The sequence below is a fragment of the Cyprinus carpio genome, chromosome A14 (assembly GCF_018340385.1).
Source record: "Cyprinus carpio isolate SPL01 chromosome A14, ASM1834038v1, whole genome shotgun sequence".
Classification (NCBI taxonomy): domain Eukaryota; kingdom Metazoa; phylum Chordata; class Actinopteri; order Cypriniformes; family Cyprinidae; genus Cyprinus; species Cyprinus carpio.
Window position 1 is genome coordinate 29,074,024 of NC_056585.1, and position 24,408 is coordinate 29,098,431.

Consider the following 24,408-nt stretch of genomic DNA (forward strand, 5'->3'; position numbering starts at 1 on the left):
CAGAGTTCCTTTAGTTTCTGTGTGTGTGTGTGTGTGTGTGTGTGTGTGTGTGTGTGGTGTGTGTGTATGCAGACAGACAGAATGGGTTCATCACTAGGGCTCTGAGACTTCTGAGAAACACACACACACTCCTGTTAGTGTCAGCTGAAGTCTCTTCATGTGCAGGTAGCGAGTGGAGACGGAGGAGAGTGTGTCAGTATTTTTACTAATAACTTCAGTTCATGAAGTTTATAGGGATTTCAGTTTTCAGACACATGAAAGCCATTCAGACTCGCATTTAAATAAACTCGTGAACCCGTGAACAGGTGACACAGTTTAATATAGTCACCAAGGAAACATTTGGATCCATTTTTAATTTAGTTTGACCACTGATGAACCAACCACAGTGCTTAAGCAATAACATAGTATAACCACCCTAGCAACAACCCAAAACACCTTAGTAACACCCTAGAAACCACCCACCGCAGCCCAGAAGATCACAGAGACACCTGCTTCAGGCCACACCAGAGGAAAACACCTAGCAACAACCCACAACACCCTAGCAACCATCAAAAACACCATAGCAACACCCTACAATCAGAATCAGAAAGAGCTTTTTGCCAAGTATGCTTGCACATACAAGGAATTTGTTTTAGTGACATAAGCTTCCAGTACACAGAGACAACAACAACAACACAGACAAAAAAGAAAGAAAAAAGACTAATATTGCAAAATAAATCGGAACATAAATAAAAAAAATTGTATGAACAGTTGTGCTATAGATAAATCTAATGGAATAGAGTAGAGTGAGATGCAGGGATGTACTTGGATGGAGGGGTAACAGATAAATATGAGGATATTGCACATATTTATTGCATAAGTGGGGAACATTTAACTGTTCATGAGGTAGATTGCCTGGGGGAAGAAAACTGTTCTTGTTGCCTGGACTGTCCTGGTATTTGCGGCTCTGAAGCGCGCCGGCCAGATGGCAAGAGTTCAAAGATGGGGTAACTTGGGTGTGAGGGATCCAGAATGATTTTCCTGAGCCCTTTTCCTCACTCTGGATGTATACAGTTTTGAAGGGTGGGCAGAGGAGTACCAATAATCCTTTCAGCAGTCTGAACTGTTCTCTGTAGTCTTCTGATGTCTAATTTTGTAGCTGAACCAAACCAGACAGTTATTGAAGTGCACAGGACAGACTCAATGGCGGCTGAGTAGAACTGTTTCAGCAGCTCCTGTGGCAGGTTAAACTCCTTCCCTCAGCTGGCGAAGGAAGTACAACCTTTGTTGGGCCTTTTTTAACAAATGGAGTCAATGTGATTGTCCCACTTCAGGTCCTGAATCTGAATGACTCCACTGCAGCCACAGTGCTGTTCATGATGTTGAGTGGGGGGAGAGCAGGGGGGTTTCTCCTGAAGTCCAGTTCCAGGTTGTTAAGACTGCACCAGACAGCCAGCTGCTCAACCTCTTGTCTGTAAGCAGACTCGTCACCATCCTGGATGAGGCCGATGAGAATAGTGTGATGTCGTCTGCAAACTTCAGGAGCTTGACAGAGGGGTCTTTAGACGTGCAGTCGTTGGTGTAGAGGGAGAAGAGCAGTGGGGAGAGAACACATCCCTGAGGGACACCAGTGTTGGTGGAGCAGCTGTTGGACATGAATTTCCCCAGTCTCACTAGCTGTTGCCTATCTGTCAGAAAGCTGGTGATCCACTGACAGATAGAGCTAGGAACAGAGAGCTGGGTCAGTTTGGTCTGGAGGACTGTTGGGATGATGGTGTTGAAAGCCGAACTAAAGTCCACAAATAGGATCCTCACTAAGTCCCTGTTTTGTGTCCGATATCTTGCAGGATGAAGTGCAATCCCAAGTTGATTGCATCATCCACAGACCTGTTTGCTCGTTAAGCAAACTGCAGGGGGTCCAGTAAGGGTCCAGTAATGTCATTCAGATAAGCCAGAACCAGTTTTTCAAATGCAACACCACAGCAACTCCCTAGCAACACCCCAAAACACCTTAGTAACACCCTAGCAACCACCCACAGCATACCAGATCACAGAGACACTCAATTAAGGCCATACTGGAGAAAAACACCTAACAACCACCCAAAACACCATAGCAACACCATAGAAACCACTCATAACACCCTAGCAACCACCCACAGGAGACCAGAAGATCACAGAGACACTCGCTTCAGACCATACCAGAGGAAAACACCTAACAACCACCAAAACACCTTAGCAACACCATAGAAACCACCCAGAACAGCCTAATCGAGGTTTGCTGGCGGTTGCCGCTGTACTCTGAATGTCACGAGTGACACTGAAACATGGCCACAAAATCATTAACCTTTACATTCACAACACGCATATACAGATATCCCTCCAGCTGACTCTTTCTCTCAGGTCTCTGTCTGATGGATGGTTTTCTGCTGGTGTCTCATTAGCTTCCGTCCTGTTCTAATGCCTCACACAGTCACGCTGCAAATGCTCTTCAATCTGAACGCTATTTATTTTCATTTGTGAGCGTTTGATGAATCACATGATGAATCTGTGTGAGGTTCCTGTGATTGAATTATTTACACTGGCTTTTCCCAAATGTTTTTTTTTTAATCATCTGAACCTCTTTCAAGGAAAATATGTACTTGAAGCCCCCTGAGATTAAGTTAATATTTTAATAATTTAACACATTCACTTGTTCACGGTTCTGTGATGATGTTGGCTAATGGTCATGACATGCATGATTGTTTTTATTTAAAAATATATTTCTTTAATTGGACATTTCTTATTTGATAGATTTTTAATAAGGACTTATTTTATTTTGATGTTCTTATTTTAATATTTATTTTAAATGTTGCATTTGTGATTTAATTGCTTTTTAGTGAGCGGTTCATTTTTATTGTTTTTACATTTAATTCTACTCTTTTATGATTTGGTTAATATTTAGCAAGCGTTTTTTTTTATTTGCATATTGTTTCAATTGAAAAATTATCGTAATTTGCTTTTTTTGCCTGCTCAGTTTGTGAAAATCTGCTCGAAACTTGGTTTCGAAAAAAATTGTTTTTCAGTATAATGTGTAAAAAGTGAAAATTAAATGTCTAATAAGTATTTCCTACAAATCCTCCATCCACTGCCTAAGTTAGTTTAACTTAGTTAAACTGCTGATATGTATATGTCTAGTTATGTGAATAATAATCTGGTTTATAATCATAAACAGCTGAAGGAAACTCTAGCGCCCTCTTGAGTCTTGTGACAGTAACGCACCTTAATGACTGTGTTTCTTGTTTTAAACCGGTTTACTGATTCTTACTTTACAAACTCAAACATAAAGTGTCTCTCTCGTTGTGTTTCAGGGATTTTGCGTATGTGGCCTGTGACAAGAACACGCGTGTGTTGAAATGCCACGTGTTTCAATGTGACAGTCCTGCGGAAAGTGTCGCCAGCAGCCTGAAGCAGATCTGCTCGAAGGTGAGGAGCGAGAATCGAGAAACAATCCGCACACATTCACAGCAAACAAACACTCGCTTTCATACTGACAAACTGAATCACTAGACGTATATTTATTATCAAGCTCATTAATAATTCATGAGGAAAGAGCCTCCCTAACCAATCATCTGTCCAGTTCAGTTTTCTGTCAGTCTGTGAGAAAGATAAATGTGTGTCTTCTTGGGAAAATATCTGTGTTTACAGTATTTCTTTGCATTGTGTGTGTGTGTGTGTATGCGCTGTCCATCCTCACGTAAAGTTGCCCGCTCAGCACATCCATCCACAGGCTTTGATTAACATTGAGCTCAGATTTATTGGCTTCAGATTGATGACCCTCAGGAGCAGAGAGACTGACAGGAGGCTGTTTTGTTTGTTTTCTCAGATTATGGCTGAACGCAGGAGCGTGGGTCCCGTCGCAGGCTCCTCGTCTCAGTTCAGTTCGGATGTTCCTCTGAGAGTGTAAGAGCTTCACACACACAGGCAATGATGTTCAGTCACATGACCAATCAAATCTGGACATTTGACGATTGTGAGTGACCTTTTTGACTCGAGGGCCCTGTTTGAAGGCCTTTTGTAATACAAAAGTTTATTTCAAACTTTATTCATTCAAAAGTAATTAAATACATTTCTTTTTCTAACTTTTGCACTTAACAACAAAGTATTATGCATATAAAATAAGGTACAATTATTAAAATAATTAAATTCCATAATTTAAGTATAAATTTAACTTGAATGTTCATTTGGATTTACTCTTTTTATTGCCAGTTAATTGATATAATTTCTATACTCTTGTGATTACAGGTTTTTATTTTAATTTCTTTCATAATTTCTTTTTATAACTTTTGCATTAGCGCATAAGTGTTTTTTCAAACTTTGTTTACAAAATAATTATCAATAATTAAATTGAATAATTTCAGAAGTTTAACAATGTTCTTCAGGGTTTACACTTTGTTTTTATTTCTAGTCTTTTGTGAGTACAGGGTTCATTTTTTTTCTTTTCCATAAATAGCTATTTCTTTTTATTTAGTAGTCTTATTGCAATTTCTACCTAATTTTCTGTAATGAAAAACTGCGTGTTTTCAAACTTTTTTATAATCACTTTAAATTATTACGTTCCATATTTCCAGAACTTTCAAAGTTCTTGATCCTTTTTGTTTTTTGTGATTACATTTTTTTTTCATAAATTATAGAGCTTGGCATAACAAGAAAAATTTGTGTTCATTATAAAAACTTCCATGTCTTAAAAACCTTTAAGACTATTAATTTCCATTTCTAGAAGTCACTTTTAAAATTGCCTCATAAATAGAAAAAGTTTTTTTTTTAATATAAATTAATATTTAGGCACAATTTATATTCTACTTAACTAATTTAATCAATTTAGTAAGCACAGGCTGTTAGAACAGAAGGTTAAAATAAGTCAAATTTAATCAATGATTACAAATGTTTGAGTGCTATTTTTTATGAACAAAACACACAGATGGCCTGAAATAAAACAAATGAGCTAAGCAAGAAAATGAAAAGAAACTGCATTTTTAATTTAAGAACTTAACATGTATCTAAAGTTCTGCTCACATGACCCAAATGCTTGCATTTCATTGGCCAATGATGTTTTCGCTGCGTAAACACAGCTGCGGTCCACAGAGATGCATTGTTTTGTTGCAGCTAAAACATAAATAAAAAGACCTATAAGCTGTTCTTCTTTAGGCATATTCATCTGTTTTGATGTAAATATATATTGTGTGTGTGTGTATACAGTATGTGTGTGTTTGGAGGATTGTAAATTCATGCTCCAGCAGTACGAGTCCATAAATAAAGTGAATGGTCCGTGCTGACCTCAGCACACGCTTGCGCTTTATTTCATTCCTGCTGTAAATTCCTGCAGTGATCAGTGGGATAATGAAAGCTGCAGTTCTGACCCATTTAAAATGCAATTAAATCACCCATGTTACAAATCACAGAATCACTGCCGCCGCTGCAGCATTTTACATCCGTCTCATCTCTATCACAGCTTACAGCTGCTTCAAAATACTGCATCAAATACGGCTTGTTCCGCTAGCTGTTTTATAATGCAAAACGCACAGCACAGGATTTTTTTTTTGTAGCTCCTGAGTGACGCTTTGCTCTGTTTTCATCATGCCAGAGGTTCCCGCTCTGTGCAAATGCATTCAGGATCGAGACTCCCTCGCCCGGCGCTTGGACCGATGAGTGAAATCTTCTGCGTGATGTTCAGCTCGTGTTTCTCATCACTGTGTGTTTCTTCAGTAGAGTTTCCAACACCAAAGACTGACCTACAACACAGTTTCCATGTGCTTTACCTGGGAATGACGACAGTAGTGCGACCTATAGGTAAAACTCACACACACACACACACACACACACACACAACAAAAAACCAAGGGCGTCCTCATGAAACAAACCATGTTACTTTGCAACATCAACACTGTTATTCAACTAAACTGATTTAAAACTGAGCTGAATAATGACACTATTGTCTTCTGTAGATCTGCTCTACAGCGGAAATTAAACTCGTTTCATAAATGAATTATTTTGAGCTCCATTTCACTTCCTGTTTATCAATGTGAAGCTGCTTTGAAACAAACTGTATTGCCTAAAACACTACAGAAATAAGTGGAACTACATGAGCAAAAATGCATTCCAATAAGCTTGAGATGCCGGTTATAAAATATACTGATATTATATTCATTACTGAAATGTGTTTCTCACAATTGAGATCCAAAACAAGCCAGACTTTTTTTTGACTGTGATACTCAATTAGATGAAGAAATTTCATTTTCTTGGGAAGATTCAGAAGACAAATCTCAGTTTTGAGTCAACTGAGTCTTAAATTACACAAATTCACATGTATTGCATGTTTTAGTGATTGTCAAGCTACAATAAGGGTTTTCTGATTTTTTTTTTTTTACCTGACTTTAGTGTCTTTCGAAGTGTTGATTTTGGCAAATTGCATTAAAACCAATGGGCGAGTCAATATGAGTCCAACTCAAAAGTTGTAAGAAAATTTGTACAGCCTTTCCAAAACACATCTGTGTGTTTGAAACTTTACATGCACATTCATGACAGAATGGAAAATATTCACCAAATTTCAAGACGAAATAAATAGCTTAACAAGTATTTCGATCAGTTTGAATATCGAGTGTGGATCATACTGACCCCAACACAAAAGTCCTAAAAACATTTTGCGCTGCCTTTTTGAAACACATCTATGTTTTGAAATTTTGCATGTATATTCACGGACCAATATGAGAAATATTCACCAAATTTTAAAAAGAAATAAATACTTTAACCAGTAATTCAAGCCGTTTGAAAATCGAGTGTGGGTCAGATTGACCCCAACACAATGGGAGAAAGCATCACGTCACTGGTTTTGCAGCAAACACTTCTGAGACGAGTCTTGTGCTCGTCATGTAATGAGTGACATTTGTATGATGTCTGTATTGAGCGTACTCAAATCAGTCAAGTCAAATTTATTTGTAAAGTGCTTTTCACAATACACATTGTTTCAAAGCAGCTTGACAAAGTAAATCAGTCACTCATGTGCTTCATCTCTGTTTGGATGCTGACAGTCAGACAGATCACTAGGTTTTGGGAGCAAACTCATTTCTACAATATTCTTTATTTTAACTTTCATCCTGTGTAACTAATATTTTGTCTGAAATGGTGTGTTTCAGGAATGGACATGATAAATGGAGCGATAGACAGTCTGATGTCCACCGCAGGGAAAGAGGACTGGACCCCCGTCCTGCTCAACGTCGCTGACGCCACAATTTCTGTCATCAAAGAAAAGGTGACGCTTTACATTCTTGTGACAATTTCTACATTTTTTTTCTGCCCTGAAACAGTTTGTGCATCAGACACTATACAATCACAGAAACCTCAAATTTCCCACTCAAGCGTACACATTCATCAGATTCAGATTTTTTTGCGATAAAAATTAAAAACAGTAAAAAGCACATTCATTTTCATCTCCGCATAGACGATCCTTTACAAAACTTTAATCCTTAGGATTTTGTCTGACTCATGAAATGTAGTCTAGAGGACAAATGTTTTTTTACTAAATACATTAAAATTTTGAATTGGATAAATGATTTAGACACGTTTCTTACATTTACATTCTTAATACAGTTTAACAAACTTTACCAAATTATTCATGCAAGTACTAAAAAAAAAAAAATAATAACTTTTTGCATTCCTTCCAAAAGCACTCAAGCACTGAAATATTTTTTTTTCTACCCATCTAATTCTTTCCAACCAATGTCATGTTCCTTTAGGTGGCTCTGCAAAATACAGAAAAGTGTAACATGTTCATTAACGCAAACATTTTGGTGAACTAACACATTTAAAATCTTAGTGAGTGAATGCAAAAAAGTTTTAAATACGTTTTACAATTCCACTTCTTTTGAACACATTTACCATATTCCATGCAAGTGCTTTAAAAGTGCTGTTAAGAGGAGGAAAAAAAAACTATACGTTTTTGTGAACAAATGCAAAGTTCCTTAAGCGAACGCAAAGTTTCTCAAAAACTAAAAGCTTTTGTAAGTTTGTAATTGAATGCAACAGTTTTGTGACCTGAATAGTTTGTGTAAAGGAATGCAAAACTTTTGTGAGCCAACACAAAGTTTCTTGATCGAGCGTGTTGTGAGCAAACAAGTTGTTCAAAACTTGAGGGCAAATGCAATCTTTCGAGAGCAAACTCAACATTTTGAATAATTACTGAAAGTGCTTTTTTAAAAAACAAAAAAAAAAGCCAAAAACACGAGCTTCACTTTTCCGCATTTTATGGAGCCCATAAAGGGAAATGCAATGGGAAAAAAAAGAGATAAAAAGATAAAATAAATATATTCAATGCTTTTTGTCATTAAATGTCATCTAGAGACAAAAATGTGTTCAGTTGTTTTGAAGATATAAGCCAATGCAATTTTGGAGTGTGACCCATGAAGACTGATATATCCAGTAATTTAGATTTATTTACTTACTTCACAAACATAAATGCCAAGTTTGTCTAATTCTCATGTATATTTGTTTGAGTTTTAAAATCCAATGACACACAAAACTTTGTCCATATGGACACCAGGAAAACCGTTAGGACAAATTCACTGCACAGAAGTCAAAACGGTGCGACTCTGTGCTCTTTTTTTCTGCTTGGATCCTGATGAAACATTCACAGGGCCTGTGAGAGTAATTCCGAGTAGCTGGGTGACATCAGATAGACAGGTTTATTACTGTCATTTCTCTTCTGTTCGGACAGGAAGAAGAGGAGCAAGTCATAGTGGAGTTCTGTCGTGTTCGCTTCCTGTCCTTCATAGGGGCGTGGGACGTGATTGTCCATACGTTTGCGTTCATCACATGGACACGGGAAACCAGCACTTCCAGTGTCACGTGTTCTGGTGTGAACCCAACGCGGGAAGCGTGTCGGAGGCCGTGCAGTCGGCCACTGTGTGGTGAGTGACAAAAACACACGTCACACAGAAGTCACAAGGCGCCACCCCATATTACAGTTTAAATACAACTTTAAATAAAAAAAATCTACGAGGGCATGCAAAAGTTGAGAGCAAACCCAAACAAAAAATCTCTCAAGAAAAAAAAAAAGGCAAAACCGTTTGAGCAAATGCAAACACTGAGTTTAAAAGTTTTGGGAGTAAACAATCATTGCCGTGAGCTAACAAAACTTTGGCAAACACATAAAAATTTTCTTGCATGAAACAAATATTTTGTGAGTGAATGCTACAGTTTGAGAGCAAACCAAAGTTAGTGAATGCAGTAGTTTTGCAAACAAGCTAACAAAAGTTTTGTGAGTAAGTTTTGTCTTGATAGCAAACAACTTTCTCGATGGAAACCAAAATTTGACTAAACTCAAAATTTCTAAAGGGATTATTTTGAGCTAACAAAAGTTTTTTGAGCGAATGCTAAGTGTTGTGAGAGAAAACAAAACAATTTGTGAACTTACAAATGTTTGAGCGAATACAACAATTTGAGAGTTAATGTTGAAGTGAACAGAGTTTCTTGAATGAATGCAGATGCTGTGAGAAACATTGAGATCAAACTCAAAGTTTGAGGGAACGCATGTTTTGATAAGCAAACGCAAAGTTTCTCGAATGTAAAAATTGAGACTGAATGCAAAGTTTCCCAGGGAAACATTTTGTGTGCTTAGAAAAGTTTTCTGAATGCACAGTTTTTTGATTGAACAGAGTAACAATTTCTAACAGAATTTTTGGCCAATACGGAACTTAACCAAATGTAAACATTTTGAGTTAAAGGTTTGGAGAGCAAATACAAAATGTTTGTGGATGAACACAGCTTCTTGAGCAAAAGCATACATTAAGATGTACCAGAAAAGATTTTGAAATTGAGACAATGTTAAAGTTAAAGTTAGAAAGAATGCATGAGTTTGGAGAGTAAACGCAAACATTTTGTGCAAACAAGTTTTCTTGAAAATGCAAACCTAACATTTTTTGTTAACTCAGTGTTTGCGTTTGCTTAGGAAATTTTGCATTAGGCAAAAACTTTTGTTAGCTCACACAATGTTTGTGTTTGCTCAAGCAACTGTTTTGTGTCCCCTCGAGAAACTTTGTGTTCGTTCTCAAATCTTTTGCATTCCCACTGGTGTTGGAACACCAAAAAATGGAAAACATCTCCCATAAGTTTTGCATTCAGTCTCAAAACTTGCCTTTACTCACAAAAATTGTAAGCTTACAATTGCATTCGCTCAAGAAACTTTTTGTTCACACAACTTGCGTTCACTCATAAAACACTGAATTCAAAATTAAGTTTATTTTTTGCATTTTTATTCGTTTTTACAGGATGAATGACGAGTTTATTTTCTGGTGTGAGCAACAGCATGCCACAGATTCTGTATATTAAGTGTTAAGTTATAGAGTGACGTGTATTGTAAATCATTTATGGGTTAAATCTGTTTTTCTCTAGTTGCGGTATCAGAAGTGTCTGGGGAAGACTGGCTCCTTGACTCCGCCCCCTACCGACTCCGTCACCCGCCGCGTAACGTCCAGCGTCAAGCGCGGCGTCCAATCAATTATAGACACTCTGAAAAAGAAGCCCGCCCCCGAGGTTCCCCACCAATGACGGAACAGAACGGCTGTGATGGACAGCAGGGGTGTGTGTGTATTTACGATGCAAATGAGAGGAAAAACACAGGCCAACATAAAAAAAAAAAAAGCCAAGCCAGACGAATGAGATGATGTAGTCGGCGCTGAATGAAGCATGCGTCTGCCTTACACTAACACATTCTCACTCAAGTATTTCGAGGGAGTCAGTGTTCATGTCACACTCAGATCAATGTAAGTCTTCACACGCGTGACCTTGATTCAAGCCATAGTGTGTTTAATTTCAAAGCACCCGCTCAGTCACACACTCGGGAAATTGGATCCTTTGAATTTTTTTTCTCTTTCCCCAAGAAATTTTGAGTGAATTTTCTGCTGTTGGAAAGTGTGTAAAATGTCAGAGACACACAGCCTGAGAGATCGATCATCATATCACGATGTTCAGTGGGAATACTGTAATACATCAGAGTTTGTCTGTAACATCTGCTCAGTCTGTTTCTGTAATGAAGAGCCAAATGGGGATTTTCTGATCTCACACACACACACACACACACACACACACACACACACACACACACACTCAAATACTCCTTTAGTTAAACACTAAGGCCTGAAAGAGTCCCTGCGCAAGTACACAAACACAGACGCTTTTGTACAATCTCAGAGTGTTCCTGTGGCAGTGAAAGCCCTCAGTATTCAAAAGAAGCTCCTTCAAATCTACAAAAAAAAAAAAAAAAAGGTTTCCATATGTGTTTTATGTTGAGTATCATAGCCTGAATATGAAGTTAAAACAGCTTATGATGCTTGTGATGTAACCCAGTAAGATGTTTCTAACAGTAGAGCAGATACTGACATAAACTGATGTAAATATGAGTCTGTGCTCTATATCTGCAGTAATGTGTCTCAGTGAGATGAGATGTAAATGATCCAAACATATAATGCAGTGATTGAGAGATGAAGAAATAAAGGCTCCTCAGAAGATGTGAGATGTTCTGGAGGCTTGTGAAGATCATTCCTCCGGCTGAGGAACAGTGAAAGTAAAGCTTCTGGAAACAAACGCTCCTCAAAAGATCCTGATAATCAGATTTGAGACTCTAAAACATGATTGATGGAGAAACAAGTAAAGCTGAGCTGCTTCAGTCCAGTAAGAGTTCATCTGGAGATATTACTGCAGTTATTCTCACCTTTACTTGATCAAAATCACTCAAGATCTGACACCAGAAGCAGCAGCTGAAGCTTTACACTAAAAGAGCTCTGACTGGATAAAAAAAAAAAAAAAAAAAAAAAAAACACATCTAAACTATCAATCAGAGACAGAAGACACGAGGAGATTGAGTGTGAAACAGGTTTAACAGTGAAGTTTTGATCATGTTCATCATTTAGAGGCAAAGTACATAATGTTGAACTTTTACTAGATGATAAAACTGCTTTACAATATCTATGTTGATTCAAACTTGATCATTACCATTGAAATGCTGGCTGGATCCACTTTTAAAGTGAAAAACCTCTTGTTTTTGGTGTGTTGGTGACGTTTTCACAATTGCATCTCAAATAGTAAAATAAAGAATCATTAAACATTAAACTAAAAAATGGGATGCAGACCCTCTTGACTCAACCTTACAAAGCAACGTACTCTTAAAACCGTGTCTCCACCATGACTCCTTGAGAAACTGTAGAGGACATCGATTTACATTAACGCCTGCCGTGCTGAAGATGCAAAACGTACTTGCATTGCATTATGAATAGTGGAACGCAGTGATGCATGAACTGAGCTTGCTTTGCTAAGAGATTTTGTGTACTTGCGTAGAGCCTTTCAGGCTTTCACATACATGAGGAGTCCCTGAAAGAGCACAAGCTTCAGATGTCAAAAACAAAGGAATGTTTTTTCTCACAAAGTGGTATTTAAAACTAGATCGACCACTAAGACACCCATTTTTACACCGTATTAATGTACCATGTTGTGGAAATAAATTTCATCAAAACAAGTGTTTCTTCATGTTTTATTTGCATCGAAACTCAAGTGACATTGGAAAATATGCATGTTTTGTTGAGTCAATGTCGGCTTTCTATCACTTCTAGTTCAGGCTGTATAGGAGGCAAAACAAAAAATAAAAAATAAATAAAATAGGCTGAAGTGTATCTGAAACACTGTATTATGTATGTTCTGAGGAGCTGCATAAAAAAAAATCATACAAAAAAATAAAATAAAAAAAAACAACAAACAGAAACTAAACTAACTTCAACTTACTTACTTTTCTTCTACAAATATTTTAGAGCTATACACACACACAGTTTGATATATGACTGGTCACCCCATAATGGAGATTAAACTGGGAAGAACCAGAATAATGCCACATCTGAACAATAAATCTCTCACACACACACACACACACACACACACACACACAGCTTTCTACCTCAAACAATTTCAGTGGCAAATCATGCAGCAATACAAGGAACAGATGAAAACAGGAGTGTTTGTTTGTTTGTTTGTGTCTCAACTAATTAAAAATAGAATAAAATAAAAGTTATAAATAATAATAATAATAATAATAATTAGGTCAAAAGTAATAGTAAAATAAAATGTTAAAATAAAAATGAAATGCTAGAAAGTTTTTTTTTTCTGAAATATGAGCCAATTTAATTTTTTATTTATTTTTTTGTAAAACTTTAAAAAAGCACAAAAAATACAAATGGAAATATTATTATTATTATTATTATTATTATTATTATTAAAAAAATAATAATAATAATAATAATAATAATAATAATAATTCGACAAAAGCATTAAATATCTAAAACGGTGAATCATTTAAATGGTGGGGAAATGCTTCCTAAAATACTTTTGTACTTTATTTTTAAAAACATTTTTTAGAACTACATTAATTAAAAAAAGTGAAATTATAACAGTACATTTTTTAAAAATATATACATTATATACATTTTAATTTTCATTTCCCTGAAATATTTTTGAGCTAAATCTTTGTATATAAATGTATAAAATGCATTTTAAAAATAATTGAAAAAAAAAATGGCTAACTAAAACTAAACTTTTCCAAATTTTCAGGAAAAAAATAAATAAAATCTCAAAAGTTAGGTGTCTACTTGTCTTTGTGAAGAATGTTGGATCAACGTGTGTGTGTGTGTGTGTGTTTCTTCCAGGGTCACTGCTGTCTCAGCACCACACACACACTCTTACAGTGAATAATTCAGCTGGTGTGTGTGTGTTTGAGGACGTGAGGCTTTGCCCTGTTGATGCTAACACATGCAGACATGAGAACTGAATTATTCAATACGTCCTGCCCTCTTCCTCCTCCTCCTCCTCATCACACATTTATTGCCCATCCTGTGGTTCTGATGCGGCTCCGGCCCCAGATTACGCTCATCATGTTTGTCCTTTAGCTGAACATGAGGTCAGACACTGAAACAGACCCATAAGTGACCGATGTGAAACGAGAACGACAGAGCCGAGGTCATCCGATGCAAACGCACCGAGCTTTCGTCTGAAGACTTTATTAGTCCCAGGTGCAACCGTACAGATGCATCATAAAACCTCATGTTACAGGAGGAGGGTAATATTCCCACACATGTCTAATAGCCTTTTTATGAGACCCTTTTAAACGAACGACTATGATCTTTATTAGTGGCTTTTATTGGTCATGGCAGGAAGGATATGGAGGCTTGATGATGTTTTCCTGACTGTCAGCGCAGAAATAAATATGACAGATCACTGTAATCTAACTCATCGTATATGAAACGTATACATCACGTCGTTTACTGGAGTTTAACTTTGATCCAGCAGGAAGCTGGAGCGAGTCTCTTCTCTTCCTCTGTCTCTCTGCGGTGTTATTTTTAGCTGCAGATGAAAGCAGAGGGAGGGAAAGACGGGATTCCTCAACAGACACACAGCAGGATTAGTCAATGAGAACATGGACATGAGAAACAAAGAGCATTTCCATCAAACCCCAGAGAAACTCCCAGCATGCTTTGAGCATCAACTAGCAAAACAACATCTGACACAAAAACAACCAGCCCGAACGCACAATATCTGTTCCAGCTCACAGACTCACCCCATCCCTTTATTTTATTACCATTTTTAATTATACACACACACACACACACACACACACACACTCTCTCTCTCTCACACACACACAATTAATTTAAATATTGTTCAAAATACACAAACAAAAAAGTATTTTTTGCTTCCACATTTTGACTGGTTCAACATTTCACATATTTTATGCATTTGTCAGATGCTTTTAAATAAAGTGAGTGTTAATATATGTGTTGATTTCATTGTTTGTATCTTCTAAACGCATCAATAGTGATTGTGTAGTAAACCCAAACAGCTCGGTCAGAAATAATCATTGTTTCCTCTCATTACAGAGCTGCTGATTTAGACAAACACTTTCAGTGTCAGTGTAGCATACTAACACCAGTTCTGTAGTGTGTACTGTATGCAGGAAATCCCTGGATGAGATGCTTATTTGCCATAATGCACAGTGTACAACCAGATCTATTTACTTTTCTATATTGCATCCCACAATGCAATGGGCCTGACCTTTTATTTTCTTCTATACTCATTACTTAAGTACTGGATTTTAAATGCAAAAATGCAAGATGTGTGTAATAACTGTACACCATACACTGAATTAAACATGCAACATAATGAGTTCATGTGACAGCAGTGTAACATACGACTGTCTGAAGCATCTATTGCTGCATATTGCATCATTTTTTAACATTACTATGTAGCATATAAGTGTATATATACATACTACATAGTATGCAAGTATTCCATTCTGACCTATATATTTCTTTATATTTAGCCACATTTCAAGTGCTTTCAAAGACACAAATGAATGTAAAACACATGGTGTTTGTTTATAAATGCTCAACTAATATGGTTTTGGGCTACTGATAGGATGATCCACATGTCAATCACACTCAGGGGGCGGGACTGAGTTTATTCTCATTTCACAGCAAGAAAAAAAATGGTAGTATTTGGTGATTGTTGTTTTTGGGATTGATAACACTGATGTTCAGTACTTGTCGTGTGAGCAGCACTAAGAACAATTCTTATGATCTGATCCTTCCAGTCGGAAGAATTTGGCCTTCATCTCCTCTGATTCCTCATCATCTTCAATGATAGAGTCCTGCAGGAGACTTTGAGAACTCAACCTGACACACACACACACACACACACACACACTTATTATTGTTATGACCGGTGGTGACTGTGGTCACTCAGGTTATAATAAAACAAAATAAACAATTATCTTGAATTCCCTCTCCTTGACTATCAAACTCATCCACATTGTTTTGTCTGTGCAGTTTTAGGTCAATACTATGTCTCATCCTGGCACAGCCTTGAGCTGGATGCTCATTTGTCCTCCTTTTAAGATCATTATTCTATACTTTGTCAAATTGTATATAGTAAAAAAAAAAAAAAAAAAAAAAAAAAAAAATGCTATAATAGAAACAATATTGCTAAATCTTTGGTCTATTCTGCCAATGAAAATAGTTCCAAACAGTGTCACAGCACAACATTTGTGTTTAACGAATCACTTGAGTCAATGATCCATTTGAGAAAGAATAATGGCATATTTTTCTTCTACAAAGATGGCAAAAAAAGTGTGAGTGGCAGTGAAGCAATGCAACTGATTCTAGTAGGTCACATGATTCCAGATTACATTCATGCTATACAGAACATCACTGAACAGTCGGGCAGTAATGAGTTTTTCAAGAGAAGCACTGATTTCAGAAAGTCAATTATTTGCTTCGTTCTTCAGTGAATCAGCCGTTTGAGTGAACTGGTTGAGTGAATGACTCAATGACTCACTTAAGACAGTGACTTGTTTCATACTGAGAGTATAAATTATTTTTCCAACATTTCATATTTTTATATTCAACATTTTACATTTAAAACCGTATTATGGAATCTCTGAGCTGCATTAAACAGTGTGTAAATCTAAATGCCTCTTCAGATGCAGTTTGTGCTACTTCTGCAGGGAAAACTGGATTTTGCTGATATTGATTTCAGCCCCATACACAGTCTTATGCGTCTAATTACATTTACTGAATAAAGTTTACATGAAAGGGGATGCACACATTTAAAAAGGGTTTCTTGTTAAAAGGCAAAATGTCCCTGGAAATTAATTAAGGGGGCAAATATTGCCACTGAAAAATGGAAAAAGTTAATTTCTTTCACCGCTTTAGTGTAATTTTGTAATTGTAAAAATGGCCAATATTTCTCTCCATAGTGACACCAGAATCGGTGTGAGCTGCGGTTTCCATCTGATCACCCAATGCAGCACTGAGACTAAGCGAGAGACGGTCACCCTCGGTTCACAATCACTCGTCTATCTGATGCTAAAAACTCGAGGGAGGGAAAAGTGCAGCTTGACTCCAATGTATTCTACACAATTAAATCAATCTCAAAACAGCCTAATGCAATTAAAGTAAATGAATTAAAATGCAAAGTGAATGTGCATTCATACACACTCAAAACAAGCAGCTCATGACAGTGTAATAGTTCATGCTTCACACAAACTGAGTTTGGCTCTCTTTAATGCATGTCTGTGCTGTATTCTACGCTGAAAACATGAAACATGTCAGCTTCATTATATTTTCACATCATTCAAATACTTTTGTTGGACAGAGGTTTACTTCGCTTGCAAGCTGCTTTGAATAAAATTATCTTTTAAATTAAATGTACATAATTTTAACAGATTTTAATGAGAAAGTTACTTAAACTGTTGCCAACTACTACACTACTACTAGAAACGTGAAGCTCCTCCTTCAATTTTTGCCAGCATAAAGGCTTGAAGATTTAAGTGAAGTAATGTGAAAGTGAAGAAATTGATCCATTAATGAATACACCAAAGTGTGAAAACCCTTCAAGAGTGACTTTCATCTGCAGCTGTGGACTTAAAACAGATCACTGCTGGTTTGTAGATCTTGTGGAGCATGCATGCGGTCACATTTACACAGCATCTCATTTCAGTTGGTTTGGTCTCATCTCCAAAGCAATAAGAGCTAACTGTGACAATTTTGCTCCAAAATCACATCTCAATGTTAATTTATAACCACAACCACTAGAATCACTAGAATTGTATTATTCTTATTAGTAGCCATCTTACTAACTCACACAAAACAGACAGACAAACAAACGGAGTGAAAACATTATAATGCCAAGAGAAAAAGAGAAGAAATCGTATATGAGGAGCAAGTCCATCAACACTCTGAGCTTTATACTCAACAACAGCTGCTCACCATCAGCTGATTGGAGAACAGTGAGAGAGGGGCGGGGCTAATTATTACTACACACAGCTGATTGGTTAATCATAACTAGCTCAATCTATCCAGCCACACACACACACACACAATTTGGGCCATTTTCGAAATGTGGTGAAACATGTCTCTTGACTTTCAGATATTCAAGAAACACCATATTAAGGCATCAGTGTTTATAATTAAATATGTTTTGATGCTATATTGTTTTTGGAGAAAAAAAAAATTATAATAATTTGTCAAATGCCTAAAAAAATGTGTTGTTCCCTTACACCACTTCTATTATGTTTACATCTTTTCGTTTATTTATTAAAATCAGAATCAGAATGATGCTGTTTCTGAACAAATAAAGCAGTAATTGATCATCAAATCACAAGTCTGTTTCAGGCAGAAGCTATCCAACATGACAAAAATCATGACACTTATAGATAAAATATTAATAAATTGTTTATAGAAAATTATTTAAAATATTTATGTATAAAATATTCACAATATAGTAAAACATTAATAAATTGTACACATAAAACTATTTAATGTATATATATATAAAAAAAAATATATATAAAAAAAAAAATAGATATATATATATACAATATAAATACATTTTAATGATTTTATAATGAATAAAAATATATTCATAAATTTAATATATATAAATAATATATAAAAATATACAAATTTAATGCCATACAAAATTATGTATGTAAAATAATTGTTTAAAATAATCAACAGTGATTTATTTGATGTTATTGTTATTATAGTTTATTAGCACAATGCACGCTTATAATAAAACAAACTTCATTCTAACTAGTAAACTTTCAGAAAGGAGACTTCGCCACCCTAAAACTTGAACAAAAAATACAGTTTTTGCTAAGAATGAACCAAAATGAAAGACATTTTGTTTTTATCATTATTAATTGATTCCTTTTTCATTTTCAGGTACACAGAAAAACTGATTTGTGATCATGAGAAATAACTTTGAAATGTAAGTTCACACACACACCTGTAGGGCGGCGCTGTGGAGTGATTCTCATGTGTTTGTGAGAGCACAGTCTTCAGCACCTCCTCGTTCTCCTCTGGTGAACAGAACAGGTGGAGTAAAGCACCGCCCCCACCTGAGAAACTACACACACACACACACACACACACACGTAAGCAAAACGATCGCGCACACACACTGCAGAGAACCATGACTGTCTGTTCACTGACGGACTACAATCAGTTCACGCAGGCCATTAATTAGTGCTAAGGTAATGGGAATCTGCAGGGACGGACCGGAGTCTCTTCACGCTCAATAGCCATTGATGAACGGATCTCACACACACACACACACACACACACACATGCACATTAGATCAATATGACACAAATCATAACAGAAATTATGAACGTCAATACAGGGAGGCACTTTCAAAGCACTGGATCAGCTCTAGTTTACTTGATCTACACAAGCACATTAGTTTGAACTAGTAGAGATCAGTGGTGTTACAGGAACAAGCCATAAGAGGCTGATTACACCAGGGGTTAAGGCAGGCATGACACAAAACTGAGTAAACCACAATATCTTATTTACTTAGTTTTAATAATTCTTTCCGCCAAGTACCACAGTTCATTATTAAAACCAAAGGTTGTTTATGGCTGCTAAGTAATGTAAAAACCCAGCTAACAGGGAATGTTTTCAGAACTCTGGCTAACGTTCTGGCAAGGTTCTCTGAAAGTTATGAACAAACGTTCTTCCAGTAAAATTTCTAGAATATTTGTTCAGAGTTATCTGGTCTCAATAAATTAGCACAAATCATTATTTATACATTGTTCACAGAACGTTTTTTCCTAAATGTTGTTCTAGTAAGAGATTTAAATATTTGTCAGTTTTATTCTAGAAAGAGGTTTAAATGCCATTCAGTTTTGCTTTAAAATGATATTTAAATGTTGTTTGGTTTTTGTTCATTGAGAGATTTAAATGTTTGATTTTGTTCGATTTGGAGATTTAAATGACTTTCAGTTTTGTTCTAGAAAAAGATTTAAATGTTGTTGTTTTTTCAATTACGAGGTTTAAATGTCATTCAAAACAAACCTTTGTTCTAGAAGAGATTGATTTTGTTCTAGAAAGAGATGTAAATATTGGTCCGTTTTGTTCTAGAAATATATTTAATTTAATTTGTTTTTTTTCTAAAACAATATTTTAATGTTGTTTGGTTTTGTTCTAATGAGAGATTTAAATATTTGTCGGTTTTGTTCTAGAAAGAGATGTAAATGTTGGTCAATTTTGTTCAAGAAAAAAATATTAGGTTGTGTTTGGATTTGGAGATTTAAATGACTTTTGGTTTTTGTTCTAGAAAAGATATTTAAATGTTTGTTTGTTTTTTTTTGTTCTAGAAGAGATTTAAATTTGGTTTTGTTTGATTAAAAGATTTAAATATTGTTCGGATTTGTTTCTAGTGAGAGATTTTGATTTTGTTCTAGAAATCAATTCAATTCAATTCAAAATTTTCAATAATGGTCCGGGTTTAAATATTGGTCTGTTTTGTACTAGAAAGATATTTAATTTCATTTGGTTTTTGTTCTAAAAAGTGATTTAAATAGTTTTGTTCTAGAAAAGATTTAAATGTTGTTCTTTTTTCTAGAAAGAAATTTAAAAGTCATAATGTTTTTGTTCTAGAAAATACCTAGACTATCAAATCTTTTTCCTATTTAGCACCCAAACTCTGGAACAATCTACCTAACATTGTTCGGGAGGCAGACACACTCTATCAGTTTAAATCTAGATTAAAGATCCATCTCTTTAACTTGGCATACACATAACATACTATCACATTTCTATAATTCAAATCCATTAAAAGATTGTTAGGATGCATTAATTAGGTCAACCGGAACCAGGAACACTTCCAATAACACTCGATGTGCTCACTACATCGTAAGAAGAATGGCATCTACGCTAATATTAGTCTGTTTCTCTCTTATTCCGAGGTCACCATAGTCATACAGATCCAGTCTATATCTAGATCAGATGGTGGATCAGCACCTAGAGATGACTTCTATAGCCCTGAATGTCCAGATGAGTCCATGTAAACTAGATGCCCCCCAGAGATGGATCCCCTGCGAAGACTTCGATGACCATCAGCACAAGACCACGAGAACCAGATGAGTCCTTCTGGACCTGTGTTGCAGGCTGGAATTAAACCGCACCATGCTGGTTTCGTCTGGCCAGAGGAGAACTGGCCCCCCAACTGAGCCTGGTTTCTCCCAAGGTTTTTTCTCCATTTCTGTCACTGATGGAGTTTTGGTTCCTTGCTGCTGTTGCCTTTGGCTTGCTTAGTTGGGGACGCTTGATTGATTGCACAGACACTATTGGACGAGAGCTGAACTGGATGATGAAATCACTGAATCAACAATGAACTGACTTTAGCTGAAAATTGACTCTGTTATTGTCTTCTTGCATCATTGACAAACTATTTTCCTGTTTGACTCTGTGAAGCTGCTTTGACATAACCAGTATTGTATAAAGCGCTATACAAATAAAGGAGACTTGACTTTGCTTGAATCAAACCTGCACCTGCCGCTGCTTAGATTACAGCACAACGGAGACACACAATATTTGCATTATATTCACATTTACTCATTTAGCAGATGCCCTTATCCAAAGCAACTTACAAATGAGGAACATCACAAACAATTTGTCATAAGAGTCATGCCATATAATAAGAGATATATCTGCATCAATTAATTTTTAAAATGTATTCATCTTTCCTACTGCACATTTTTGCTGTGATGTGTAAATTCACTTTTTGTGTGTTTATGTTGCATATTTAGGCTGTTTTTAAATATTAATATGTACAAACACACAAAATAATATACAGTAATTTTAATTTTTATACATTATAGTGTTGTGATGTCTAAACTCACCTTAGGCAATGAAATGCTTCAGTTACTATTTAACTTTTAATATGTTTGAATCTTCTTTTTCATATATATATATTATAGATAAATAAATAATATATATTATATAACATACATTAAAAATATGTGAAATTAAATTTTCATGAATTTTCAAAATCTTTGAATTTTGGAACCATGCATCCATCTTTTATACTAAATTATAATGTTTATTGTGTAAATTCACTTTTTGTATGTTAAATTATTTAACTAGTGTGTTTAGTGTGTTTTTTATATATAATATAATATAATATAATATAATATAATATAAATATAATATAATATAATATAATATAATATAATATATGAAATTGAATTGACCTGAATGTTGAATATTAATCAATTTTTCAGAAATTTACTTTTTGTATGTTAAATTATTATTCAACTTTTAGTGTGTTTGAATTTTCCTTTATATATAGAAAAAAATAGATTTGTGTGTGTGTTTATGTATGTACGTATGTATGTATGTATATATATATATATATATATATATATATATAGTATATATATATATATATATATATATATATATATTAGGGGTGGCCAAGACACTTATCCCATGAGACGAGATGAGACACGAGACTGGATTCACGAGAACGAGACGAGACAAGATTTTTTGACTTTTTAAAAGAAATCCTCAATGACTAAATATACAGGGGAAAATAGTATTTTATTCAACTGAAAAACAAAATGCAAAAAATGTAGAAGTATTTTGAAATCAACTTGTGCTTTATGAAATTGAACTTCTGAAATTATAAATGAAATTATATATCTACATAATATAATATATCTATTTTATGCAGCAATAAACAACATGTAAACTAGAGCTGCACGATTCTGAATAAATTGAGAATCGTGTTTTTTATATATAAATTACATAACAATATCACAACAAAAATAAAAAAAAAAAAGAAAACAAAAGAAAAATAAAATAATTTACTAGTGGTTTTGACAAAATGTTATTTGCTTAAGGCTAACGGTCTTTAAAAAATATATTAATTTGAACAAACTCAAAATTTAAATATATATATATATTTAATACTATATATATATATATATATATATATATATATATAATATATATATATGTAACGAGTCAGTGTCTCAATTCATAAAATTTTGTTTCACTATTGGAATCTCCTGAATGAATGATTCAATGACAGATACTTTTTTTTTTTAAACAGGCAGATGTCGCCACCTGCTGGAGGAAGAGGACACAGGTGCGTTACAATACATACACGTGTTTAGATACTTTCGTTTTTGAAAGAGAATAAGTGTTTTATACCCAAACTCCAAACTTTTATCCCAGTAGTTATGTTTTATTAAATGTCTGTAACACAGAAATAATGTGTGTGGTTGAAAAGACGTTTTGTCTTGTTCTTCTGGATCAGCAGCAGCATGAAAAATGATTTATTAACATGGGCAGCGACAAAAACATGCTCACGCTCCACTGACACTCGCGATGTAAAACATAGCTGAATCATTGTCTTTCAGGAATAAGATTGTGTGTGCGTTTGAATTCAGATCGCAATCTTTAAACGATTAATTGTGCAGCTCTAATGTAAACTGCAAATTGTTTTGCGAGGATATCGTCACGTTCTCACGAGACCAGACAGATCTCGCGGGACACATCGGATCTCGAGAGATCTTGTACTACATGATCTCATCACATTCTTATATATATATATATAATATATATATATATATATATATATATATATATATATATATATTCACACACACTGTATATGCAGTATATATCAGCTCTTACTCTTGCAGCCCAGTTTGGTGAGTGTGTTCTGTAGTTCATCTGTCTGTGACTGCGTTCCATCTCAAACACATGATCACTCCGCAGACGCAGGCTGTGTGTGACGTGTGTGTTATGTGTGTTTTTAGGATAAGTCGTGCTGCGTGGGCCCCTGGGCGCTGGGGCCCCTGCTGGCTGATGGCAGAGACGTCCTAATGAGCTGATGTTTCTCTGCGCAGATGGTCGCACACGTGGCTGCAGTGTCTGTGACTGCGACCATCTGCGCAGAGAAACACACAGCACCACTCATGCCACACACACAGATCATGTGTGTACCTGTATGATGAGTCTGCCGACAGATTTAACACAGGAAAAGCCTGACGTGTGCAACACTTCACTGACCTCCTCCAAACTACACACACACACACAGATGATGAAATTAAGTGTCAAATGTAAGCCAAAAGGAGAAATCAGTGTGTGTGTGTGTGTGACCCTCCAGTGTGGTGATGTGATCTGTCTCCATCTCTAGTGCTGGATTGGATCAGTCGGAATAGGGCTGGCCACCCCAAATTTACAGCCACACACACAAACACACACACACACACATAGTGTGGAATAGGGCTGGTCACCCCAGAATGGAGGTTAAACGTAAGAACCAGAATAATGCCACGTCTGAACCATAAATCACACACACACAAACACATTCTCATCCTTCTACCTCATAAACAATAAATAATTTCAGTGGAGAATCATACAGCAATACAAGTAACACAGATGAAAACAGCAGCGTGTGTTTCTGAGCGTCCCACAAACCACACTACAAAAAATAATGTTTTTCCTCAGTGTTTCTGTCTTGTTTTCCAGTAAAAATATCTAAACATTCCAACAACATATTAA

General features: G+C 35.6%; 2 protein-coding genes across 3 annotated transcripts in view; one reads left to right on the top strand and one right to left on the bottom strand.

The window, feature by feature from the left end:
- Positions 1–24,408, bottom strand: part of fgf2 (fibroblast growth factor 2) — a 223,315-nt gene that overhangs the window by 39,397 nt on the left and 159,510 nt on the right. The window lies entirely within an intron of this gene.
- The window catches only part of dele1 (DAP3 binding cell death enhancer 1), a 239,934-nt gene that overhangs the window by 14,806 nt on the left and 200,720 nt on the right, over positions 1–24,408 (top strand). For both annotated transcript variants that reach the window (XM_042770443.1, XM_042770442.1), the window contains exons 9-12: positions 3,327–3,441; positions 3,842–3,915; positions 5,720–5,805; positions 7,149–7,264. In XM_042770443.1, coding sequence (XP_042626377.1) covers positions 3,327–3,441; positions 3,842–3,915; positions 5,720–5,805; positions 7,149–7,264 — 391 coding nt within the window. The remainder of the gene's footprint in view (positions 1–3,326; positions 3,442–3,841; positions 3,916–5,719; positions 5,806–7,148; positions 7,265–24,408) is intronic.